Source organism: Anneissia japonica, unplaced genomic scaffold (genome assembly GCF_011630105.1).
Source record: "Anneissia japonica isolate Jap-2015-1 unplaced genomic scaffold, ASM1163010v1 scaffold131_len961581_cov171, whole genome shotgun sequence".
NCBI lineage: Eukaryota > Metazoa > Echinodermata > Crinoidea > Comatulida > Comatulidae > Anneissia > Anneissia japonica.
Genome location: NW_022750285.1, coordinates 461,182 through 473,503, shown reverse-complemented (window position 1 = coordinate 473,503; position 12,322 = coordinate 461,182). Strand labels below are relative to the sequence as shown.

Here is a 12,322-nt window from a genome sequence, read left to right as displayed (position 1 = left end):
AGGATATCTATCTGGGAATGCTATTACAAACTTGGAAAACAAATATCAGCAGCATTGATTGGATGGTACACATTCAAAGGTACAGATAACACCGGGACATTTGCTGGAAAAGGAGTAGTAGCACATTTCAAAGCGCTTATGCGATGTGACGACAAAATACTAGATGCATTTGCTGTATATGGACTGAGCTGTGAAATACCAGATTGGATATTCAGGCAAATGGAAAGGTATGTGTGCCTTCTTTACAGCACCGCAAAGATCAAGGCAGATAATGTGAAAGACCTGAGATGGATGTTATTTGCACAGAAAGGTAAAGAAGGACAGCAATTACCTCCAACCATGGGGACTCATAGACCACACGTGGAAAGGGTATACTATATGGCCCTGGTATGGAAGTCGTCATGTAAACCAAATCCGTCTATTCCATCAGCAACAGGATACTCATGGAAACTAGAAGATGGTGATTTAAAGACCATGTTCCGCAAAAAACCACCAGCATCAGAAGCTCTTCTCGAAATGCATGTACTTGCAATGGTTCATGCTCAACCAATCTTTGTGGGTGTAAGAACAACAATTTTCTCTGTACAGATGCATGTGAATGTGGTGATAGATGTGAAAATACAAAGGACTTTACAACAGAACTAGTAGATGATATTGAGGAACTTTATTGACTGGATTGGTAAATGGCAACCTGATCATAAGATTGTTGATCATACTACTTTTATAACTTTTAAACAATATTTCCTACCGAAGAAATTATTAATATAAATGTTATAACACTTTTATGACCAAAATACATTATCTATTAAGTAAAGTCAGTAAAGGATATACCCTAACCGGAACGCATTTTGTATCAAAAGGTCAAATATGACGTTTTCTGGCATTTCTGAACAAACATGTTTATTAAAGTAAATATAAATATACATATTGCGAACAATTTGAAATTAATTTCAAGTCTGTACGACTAGTATTTACAGAGATATGAGCATACAAGGTCAAAGGTCAAATCGCCAGAAATGGCATTTCCGGCCATTTTTCAGCAAATGTTCTAATTAGCGCAAATAGTAATATATACATTGTGAACATTTTGAGACCATTTAGAAGCTTCTACCATCAGTGGTTGCCGAGATATAGGCACCAATATCACAAACCGCCATTTTTTTTAAAGCGCCCCCAACGAGTGAAAAACCCATCTACAAATTGGACAATAAACTGAAAATTGTTCCTTGTGGTGTCATTGAACAAATAAAAGTGAAAAATCAGACTTGGCTAAATAATTGAAGTAAAATACAAATGCTTCCTGACTTGTGAAGTGAGGCAAACGTAAGTAAAGTTCCTTGTCCAAGGACATAAGGTATGCGACGAACATCGGTCTCAAACTCTCATGATCAGATATTTAACACCTTACACAGTGCGCCACACGCTCCTACAATACAATTCCTTTCAACAAATATTCTGCCCTTTATTGTATAGGCCCTATATTGTTTTATTTTATATATAATATTTGGTTATCATACTCCTAAACGGGTTACATGCAAAAGATATTTATTTACTCGCGAAAGGCCACCTTATAAGTTGTTATTAAGTGTGGCCTACCTCCTCCCTGTCCCTTATACACATCTAGATGTGTATAAGAGACAGATACAGTACAGTGTGGTGTACCTGTCTGTATCGACTTAAGGCCAGGAAGTCAAGGTGGGTAAACATGACGTTCTCTAAACCGGACAGTCCGGAAACTGGTCAAAGTGTTGGTCCAAAATGGTGGTCGGTATTGGGAGAGTTGACTGTATAGTCATCTGATGCATTTTGATAAGGTCCGATACTATATCATATCACAGACACATCTAGCTTTGATTATATAGGCCTAGTCATTCAATTTTGGTTGATAAAATCCAGGATATCAAAAATATTAAGACTTGAAAAGTGGCTTTTGAAACATGGTACAAAAACTTTGGGCTAATTTTTAGTTAAAGTGCCTCTGCCACCTATTCTGACAATTTTTATAAACTACAGCGTGTTTATGTTTATAAATATATTATAAATACAAGTGTTGGTCATATATGACGAATAAAATTGATTTTGTACGAAAAATATGAGTTTAAAGTGTCATTTTTGAAAGACCTTAGAAACAAAGAGGTCACTCAATGACGTCATTGGTGACCGACTTTGCCAAACTTCATCCAAGCGCGAAATCAAAACAAACACTGCGACGGTGGCCTAGCGGAGGAAGAAAGCCCGAACTTCTACCCTAGGCTGTTAGTATATTACTGTACATAGTTTCCCGAGTTTTACACAATATGCCAGTAAATTGTGTTGTAGGGGGGTTATAAGAGCACACGAAGTAAATATTTTACGTTACCTAAAGATAGTAAAGACGTCGTTGTTGAGTTAAATTTGTCAATTTTACAATTCAAATTTTCATGGGCCGGATGAGCACAAGTCAAAAGAATTTGTGTGCTCACTTCGTGGATGATCACTTCATGTGGATTCAAAACGACGTTGGGCTTGCAATGCAAACTAGGCCTAGCTCTGAGAGATCTTGCTGTCTACTATTAAAAATCAGAGACGATCAAGTCCAGTGAGAAAAAGGAATCCATCCAGGCTAGGGCCTGAGGCCTAGTACGGCAAAGAAAACAACAAGTAGCCCATGCTAAGTACAGGCTTAGGCCCTAATCAATGATGGGGATGAGGTGGTCTTAACTTCCCTGGCCCCTCTAGCCTATCTATAGGCCAACACCTAATTCAAATTCCCTGAACCGCCGCTGCAGTTGTTAATTTACATGTGCCACCATTTTTTTTCTGTTTTGATTATAGTAGGCCTAGTAACAGATGAGACCGAATAGGCCAAGCCTAGCATAGGCGAGTGCGCCCTTCCTTGTACCCCAAAGCATAGCCTATGGAGTAGGGATAAAAAGCAATTCTACTTCTTCACTGGGCCCCTTTTGCACACATAGGTCTAGCAGCCTATGGGCATGGGCCTTATTTCATAGATAGACCTAGGGGGCCGGCCTAGCTACGCGCTACCTGGGCCTAAGCTAGGCTAGGTCTAGCCTGGTGGGCCTATGACTGAAATTCAATAAGTAATATCACTTACAGGTACCTCTCATTGTTTACGGCTGAACATCTTTTAAACAAATCTTGCAAAAGTCCGTAGGCCTAGAAGTACCGTATTTAGCGTAGGTTGTTTGTTTTTTGGTTTTAATTGCCTTTTTTGACTGTCTTCTGTCTATGCAGCAAGCAAAAAAAAAAAAATCACATCCCATTTTTTGGTTGATGATAAAGCAATCTTGAATTTGCGGCGGTTTCGGTAAAAGATGCTGAAGGCCAGGGAGATCGAAAATTTCGCCTTCACGGTTCAAGTTTCTACTAGGGCCTAGGGCCTATATCTACCTAGGCATATCCATGTCTCTGTCCTTTCGCTATGAATGACTGAATAAAAAATACGTTTTTCTAGCTAGCGCTTTATTACAAAATTATAACTTTTGTTTGTTACGCGCGCACACACTGTCACATGTATAAAACGCGCGAACACTCTTCCTATCCATGTGTATAAGAGACAGCATGAACTATTTATTTATGATGGAAGAATAAGGATTTATGATACCGTACGTACAGTACCTACACCTAAACAAAAAACAAAAAACAGAACATCGGATTTTTCCATTCCAAAGTGAGTAACGACAAAAGAGACAATTGTGAAGGTTTACGACTTTAAATTTATTGTGATGTTTATGCACGTTGAGACCAAGTCGGCTATGCTAGCCTATGTAGGGCCTAGGCATGTCTAAAATATATTACATAGGTCTAGGCCTACAACTAAATGTTATAAGCATGGAGGAATTAGTTTTGTAACACGTTACAAAGACGTTACAAAACAACGATAATTCAACAAACAATACATACATGAATGTAGGTACTAGGTGTAGTCTAGGCCTAACAGTAATGTATTATTTATAATTCATTGAGAATTCACCTCGTTTACTGTACCTTTTTTATTTACTCGCGAAAGGCCACCTTATATTATAAGTTATTATTAAGTGTGGCCTACCTCCTCCTAGCCTAGGCCTAGTCCTAATACAGTATTACTGTATTATTATTATTAAAATTTCACATATATATTAATATTAACATACAATATTTTCTTTTCCTTTAATTTTCGAACTTGTGTTGAATGTTGTAACGAATGTGGAATTACCTCTGGCACCATATTACTTGATCGGTATTAGAAATGGAGCACACACTGATGATAAACAAATGCTTGAAAACCAAGGTGGATAGTAGGGATACATTGGCCTGCCATGTCGATCTTTTCCATTTTTGCTACAATGACTAGTTTCTCATTGTCAGTGCTGGATTCTTTTGACGGATTGATTTTTCAATTGGTGATGACGGGTACAAACGCACCTGGCCTAGGCCCTAGTATTAAATAATAATAAAATATTGTAGTACTATTCAGTGCAACAACATCTATCACCATCAGTAATAATAAATAATTAATATTATTGCCATTTACTACTTTTGACTTACGCACTTGTCTCTCAACAAACACGTCTGTAATTATCTCTAAATAAACAGGATGCATGGACTGAAACGCCCATTTATAGATCAGGTGCACACCAATTCAAGCCCAGTCCGCTGCCCATTTTGGGGCCTAGAAAAGTTCGTGGATGTGGTGGTATCTATGTGCTTTCTTTCTGACGTACACCGTATTTATCAAAGCTCTCTAAAAATTATGGCTTAGGCCCTATGCCATTTTTAAGTAATAATCATTAATAATAATAATAATATACGTGATTCATTCCTACTTTTTGGTATTATTGCACAACCATCAAGCAGATAGTAACGTAAACAATCTATCGATACGACGAGAGGCTCGCTCTCGCTCCCACACCAACTAGCCTAGGCCTACTCTAAGTTCGGATTCGTATATTATTATCATCTTCTGTATTTTTTTCTTTTTCATACCAAGACTCATATAAATAGGTATGGACAACAGCCAACGTCATTGTCTTCCTCATCTGTTGTTTCTTCATACGATGAGGATGAGTTGAAATATTCTCCGTTACCAACATGCTCGCTTTTTTCTTCTCGCAGTGTTTATTTGGATTTCGCGCGTGGATGAATTTTGTCGGTCACCAATGACGTCATTGAGTGACCTCGTTGTTTCTAAGGTCTTACAAAAATGACACTTCAAACTCATTTTTTTAGTACAAAATCAATTTTATTCGTAATTTATGACCAACACTTGTGTTTATAATATATTTATAAATATAAACACGCTGTAGTTTATAGAAATTGTCAGAATAGGTGGCAGAGGCACTTTAAACAATTTGCAATGTTTTCTGGGCTTTTACCAGAAAACTTTTACCAGAAAACTTTTGCGATAGCAAAAGAGTAAATTCTATAAAATACAAATGTTGATAATATAAGTTGCATTTAGACTGTTACAATCAGGAAGGTCATCAGTCTGCATTCACCTGAAGAAAATGACTTAAACTTAAAGCCGTATCTTAGCCTGAGAATACATATTGAGAGTATTGGCTGTCTATATATTATGATTCCTACGCTAAGCCTTCTACTTTCTATGTGATCATGTCTTCTATAATTAATCAGAATTTATCATATTACTACTGCATGAAGAAATTGCTGTGAAAAGCTTGCAATTTAGCGGAATATGTTATAATATTATATACAAGTCCTATAAATGAGAGTATATATATATATATATATATATAGCATAAACAGGAGAAAGTCCCGTATTCGGACCCCGGTTTGGACCATTTTTGTTAGCAAACGTGATTTAGAGGCATGGGGGAAAAATCCAGAAGCAATTGACTAGTTGGGATTTGCACTCGGGGCTGGTAGTGTGGAAAACACTCTTCTAACCACTACACCAAACTGTTTTTCACATACATCACTTTGAAATTAATGGTCATATGTTCATTTACACTTTACCGGCAAGCCCGTATAAGTACACACACCCACACACACACACACACGTCTATACGACAAACAGATACAAGTTTCTCGATCATTGTGTCCTTGGACCCTCACCCTTTAAAATTTAGTCACTTCCAAATCTTTGGTAAAGAAACATTGTGGCCAAGACAAATCTCTGATAAAAACTGTTTCAAAAAAAAAAAAAAAAAATCGGTTTTTGTTGATTGTGACCTTGACCTTTGACCCTTACCTTTCAACATTCAAATGCTTTGAGGTCTTTGGTCATGGAACATTGCGACCAAGTTTGTGATTAAAACTATGGGCTGTAGACAAATATATAAAAAAAATTTTTTCGTTGATTATGACCTTAACCTTTGACCCTGACCCTTTAAAATTTAATTAGCTCTAGATCTTATGTAAATTTGGAACATTGGACAAGTTTGATGAGTTTCTGATAAAAACTATAGGCTGTAGCTGTTTATTTATTTATTTCTTCTTTAACCTGGGTGGCCTGTTCAGTGTTGAACACTGCTCTCCCACAGGGCCCAGGATCAACAATAAAACTCTTAACTACCAACAGTTAAAAATTTAAAATAGCTTATAAAAAAAAAATATATATATATATATATATAAAACAAAATCATTTAATAAAGAATAGTTTATAGTTCACAACAAATATGTCGATAGAAAAATAACTAACTAAATAAATAAACAGGCAAAAACATATCATAACTTCCGGCCAACTTCGTTGGCGGAGGTAATAAAAAAAAACCAGGCAAAAACATAACCTCCTCCCAACTTCGTTGGCGGAGGTAATAATAACAGGCGTAAAACACCAGAATGGTCATTTGTCACTAGTAGTAATGTGCCATACATAATATGACACAGAGAGAGGATACATATTTGTTTCCGAGGTAGCATTAGGAAGAGTTTTCGAGCGATTTATATCTCTTACCTAAATCATATAACATAAAGTGATTTATCTGGCCACTGCAGGGCTTGAGGAAAGTGAGGGTCACTTCCTAACCTCATCCTCCACCACCACCACCACCACCACCACCTGTATCCTGGATCCGGCAATGTAAGCTACACTTATTGAATGTCGTCAAACAAGACAATTGTGTGTTTTTAAATTAGTTTGACTGCGCGCCACATTCACCCAAGAATTCTCTGTACGTTACTCTAAACAAAACAATTATAAAATGCATGTTGAATATGCGGCATATTCGTAGCATTAACAGGAACCCCAATTGGTAAAATAAATATAAGAAAGCCTAGAGTACAAATTATCTTAAACTTTGAAGAAGTGGAATCTGCGACTGTAAAAAAATATGTGCCCAAATATGTGCCCAAATCTTTTGTTGTCTATGCAGCAACTGAGCAATTGAGGATTTGTTAGGAATTTCAATTTTCATGTCATCGTAATAATTGTACTAATTTCCTTTTAATTTAGGAAGTGTTTGACGAATAAAACAGAAATCACATTTTATATCGACCCTTATAATCGTAAGCACAATATGTTTGGAATGAAGTGCAACACAACAAAATGTGAGCCTTGTACTCCCGGATTTTACGGACTACTTACTGGAATAGGGTGTAATCCTTGCCCACAAGGTATTAACTGGTTTATTTATGTTAATTCATTAGCAAAGTGCAGCATGCTAAGTTTCATGTATATTTAAGAAATTCTGATAAGAGGTTCAACACATTACAGGAACTTGCTTTTGTTCTTATTCTGATGTTTTCTTATTAGTATTTTATTACAACGGAAAATATACTAAATTTAATTAACCGCAAATACCTTTATTACAATGGTGCAAACTAAATTATTGCCTGTAAAGTAGAATCAAATTATAATATATTATTAATATATTTAATTATAACAACAATTACAATAAAAACAACAATAACAACAATAACAGTAACACGAATGACAACAATAACAATAACAACAATAAAAATAATAACAACAACAATAATAACAACAATGACAATAACAACAACAATAACGACAAAAACAATAAAAAGAACAGTAAATCTAGACTTACTATGTCTGTTTCTATAACAGAATATAGGGTTTTTTTCATTTCTATAATGTGAAGCTGAAATTGCAACAAAAAAAAGTCATTAATAAATACAAAGTAAAAAAAAAACACGAAAAACAAAAACACTAATTCTACTAAAAATTATAAAGTTAAAAAAAAAAAATTAAACCAACTTCACGAATATCACGGCGACAGTGAGACTCGAACTATAACTGCAATTAATAATATTATTGTTGTGTCTTCTTAATAATGTGACCATTATAAGTATTTTTTTAATAATAATAATAATAATAATAATAATAATAATAATTATTATTATTATTATTATTCAAATACAAGCCCCTTTACACAAGGGATGAAAACTAGTCCTATCGCGATAGGCAGCTGACCATGGGCTGACACAGACTTGAAAGTGACGCATGCGCAAAATATGGTCTATAAGAAGAGTTATGAATAATTCATCTAATTTGACTAAACTTTCATACAAAAAAAAAATGCTTGCGGAGCACGGGTATATGCTAATAATAATAATCTTGCTGTACATACATTTAGAATGCTTTATTTTCAGGTGGGTTCTATCAAGACGAATATGGATATGTCGACAGAGGTAATTACAAAACAGACTGTAAACAGTGCCCAATTGGAACATTTTCGCCTAGTCTTGGAGCTGTTTCGATTTTTAATTGCCGGTCATGCCCTACTGGAACAGATACAGATGCAAAAGCAGCTCTTGATGCGTGTCCGTGCTTGGAGAACTTTCATCGCACCTACCGTTACGGCGCATGTCAGCCATGTCAAAACGGTGTCGATTGTACAGGTGGTTACCAGAAATTGAGGACGGGCTACTGGTGGTCGTGGAATTTTACAACTTATATTGGTGCAGATAATCTTGGAAGTTCCGACGAGTACAAACAGTTTGTTAACAACCTTAGTGATTCCCAATTTGACCTTTCTAAACCTAATAGTTTAAACTATACAGAATATAAAGGATTTCTCCCTGCAGTTCATTTGTGTCCACGAAGTGAGAGTTGTCATGGTGGAGGTATTGAAGGAAACTGTTCAAAAGGTTATTCGGGTTGGTTGTGTGCCGAGTGCAGTGTTGGTTATTATGAATTATTTGACAAATGTCACGAATGTCAAGACATTAAAATCATAATCATTGTAATGGTTTTGGTATTATTGACATTCTTTTGTCTTGCCTATGGAGTGTGGAGACTGGATAATCGAACAAGGACAGGTGTCACAAAGCAAAACGACTCTTTTGTGATACACTTAAAAATCGCCATTAATTTTTATCAAGTTTTGGGTATACTATCTGCAGTAAATGAAATTCATTGGCCAGAATCGTTTCAATCTGTTGGACAAAGTCTCCAGTATTTTGATATTGTACGATATGTCAATGTCCTTAGCCCGAGGTGTATATTTCCAGGTGTTTGGAATGCTTACACATTTTTGTATATTGCCATCGCTACACCATTCTTTATAATTTTGTCGACATCTATCATTTTCTTCATCTGGTACATCTACAGGTGGTACAAGTATCATCACTCACTGCATCACTTAACAGACAACTTCTTGACGGTTACAATGATGTTGCTATACTTGACCTACGCCAATACTTGCTCAAACATTATGGCAGTCGGACCGTGGTCTGTCCGTAGGTTTAATGTCACAGCAAATGGTGAATATACAAAACTAGTGTTAACTTCTGACTACTCTATTGACCTTGACGAAGAAGATGGTTTGCGGTACAAGACGAACAAGTACATTACCTATTGTTCGTTAATATATGTGGTTTGTTTTCCTCTTGTTCTCATCCTGGTAATGTATCGCAGATACAAACGTCATGAAGTAGTAGGTCGCGAAGACGAACGACCAGGAACCATGGGAATGAGGTTCTTCTGCAAGCAATACAGCAACAAGTTTTGGTACTGGGAAATAATTGATATGTATAATAAAGCTACACTCGCTCTTATTGCCAACTTTAAAGACGACCAAGCCTCCAACATGTCATATTCCCTCTTCATCACCGTCATCCTTATAGCCCTGTATCTGTATCTTGAACCAATGAAGGCTAAATCAGATCAGAGATTTCAGTTGTTGACACTTCATTATAGTCAACTTATCGGTTGGTGCAATTGTTGACATCGGGGATTCCATGTACACTGTAGATGAGACTATACTTGTTCTTCACGACATAACACCATTTATTCTGCTGCTGCTCAACCTTTCTATTGTGTTTGTTGTTTTTGGTAAGATTTCGTTTTTTTGTCATTGATCAAAATCTTTGTATTCTGTTCTTTAAAAACTAAATGATGCAATTGAAACTATTATGAAATATAATCAATTTTCATTTTTATGATTGCAGTTGACCTACTAAAAAAAAATTAAAGACAGCTTATGGGGCTCACAAGACCTCGACATTTTTGTCAGTAACGTTGAGGAAACCGAGGATAATGGGAATGAGCTTTCTCCGATACTACAGGCAGATTTCGATAGCTTATCGACCTACAATCCAACGATTCACAATTAGTATTAGAATAATTATTGGAATTAAATGATTCAGTTTAGTATAAAAACATTATATTTATTTTAATTATGATAATATAATCAATGTTCATATAATCTTTGATAATTTTTATGATTGCAGTTGACCTACTAAAAAAATTCAGACAGCTTATTGGGCTCACAAGACCTCGACATTTTTTGTCAGTAAACGTTAAAGAAACCGAGGATAATGGGTGTGAGCTGTATCCGATACACAGGCAGATTTCGATAGCTTATCGACCTACTATCCAACAATTCACAATTAGTATTCCAATAATTATTTGAATTAGATGATTCAGTTTAGTATAACAACAATATATTGTATTTTTTCTTAAATCTACAAATTTAGTTACTTTGGCATTTAAAAAATGTACTTTTTCAATCTATTTTTAATATAATCTATTCACAGTGTGCACGCTGAAACATTGGACCCCTTCATCCATTGCTGCTCTGCCTTTCAGCGTGAGGGCTGAAGTGCATCTTACAAGGGCATGCCGTTTTTGGATGAGAATATTATATCATTGATCCAGTCTGCAACCCATGTGTACATTGAAGAGAGCAGTGACATATAGACAAATTAGATTGTCTCTTGGTATACTGCCTACCTTACATATAAAGAAAATCAGTTCTCTGTATAGTTAGGCTATATATGTGTATGTTTTATTATAGAGCTTCAGTTGTAATTGAGATATAGACATAATTGTAATAATTAGGTAGGACTTCATCATGATTTCATGTGTTAACTTGTCTTCTCCAAATTGTTGTGTGAAATACATTCAAGTAAGTTACCCTTGAAAGTGTTGAATCTTGTGACAGATATCCCCGACTGGAAGGGCGAAGTCCGACAGAGAGGGGACAGTTCTTAAACGGAAAGAATATAATATGTGGTGGATATTGTGTCTAGTGAAAGATTAATTTTAGACGTGGTACGGGGCCCATGAACAATTCTGTTTTTTTAAAGCTCGGACATTCTGAGACTCCCGTTGATGACTTTGAATTTCTTTATTCAATTAGTTTGGAAAATATGATGATGATGATGACGATGATGATGATGATCTGCTGGCGGCTCTGTATGAGTCATGTGGGATTACTACGAACAAAGTGAACTCATGGTTGGGCCATGGAACTAAAAGGCACCTTTATATAACATCTCCAGAGCAAACAAGTGATTAGAAAACACAGCCAGAAAGTCCTAGGAAATATCGGATGGTTGTGATATTTATACTGGAAGACTAATTGTGAATTATTTTCTATGTCATTTTCTATGCTGAACGAGTAATTACCAGCCCATAAAACAATTAATTGGCTGGGAAAGGGTGACGTCAGGGTGTTCCAATTGAGGTCCAAAGGTGTTTTATTATTATCTGTATTTGTTTCCATTGATGATTGCTAGACAAGTCACTTAACCTAATGTCGTGATGTTTGGTTATATGTTTGGTTTGACCGTGTTAGAGTCTTGGGAATTCTTAGTAGCGATTCAATACAACAGTTTAGTTCTCACTGGTTTACACAACCATAAAATGTCAACGTACAACAAAGCAAAATAAAAATACCCTGCAAAGAACATGAAAAGTAGAAAGTGTGAGTATACCTACTGCACCACATGTGCATGAACTTGCAGTATCATCAACTTAGTGAATTAAATCATAAGTTACTTGGCAGCACAAAATGGCCACATTAATATACATCAAACCTATTAGTTATATTTCCTTAAACGGCAGCTCACCTGCTAGATAATAAGGATAATTTAGTATAAAACTACACTGTTTTAAATATGGACTAGTAATACC

General features: G+C 35.8%; 1 protein-coding gene across 1 annotated transcript; it reads left to right on the top strand.

The window, feature by feature from the left end:
• The first annotated feature begins 7,004 nt into the window (after window positions 1-7,004).
• Window positions 7,005-12,316, top strand: LOC117121318. Its single transcript, XM_033266469.1, has 3 exons — window positions 7,005-7,554; window positions 8,554-10,237; window positions 10,354-12,316. Exons 1-2 carry the CDS (start codon window positions 7,458-7,460, stop codon window positions 10,128-10,130), a joined length of 1,674 nt encoding a protein of 557 aa, XP_033122360.1. The 5' UTR covers window positions 7,005-7,457; the 3' UTR covers window positions 10,131-10,237; window positions 10,354-12,316.
• Window positions 12,317-12,322: the final 6 nt, after the last annotated feature.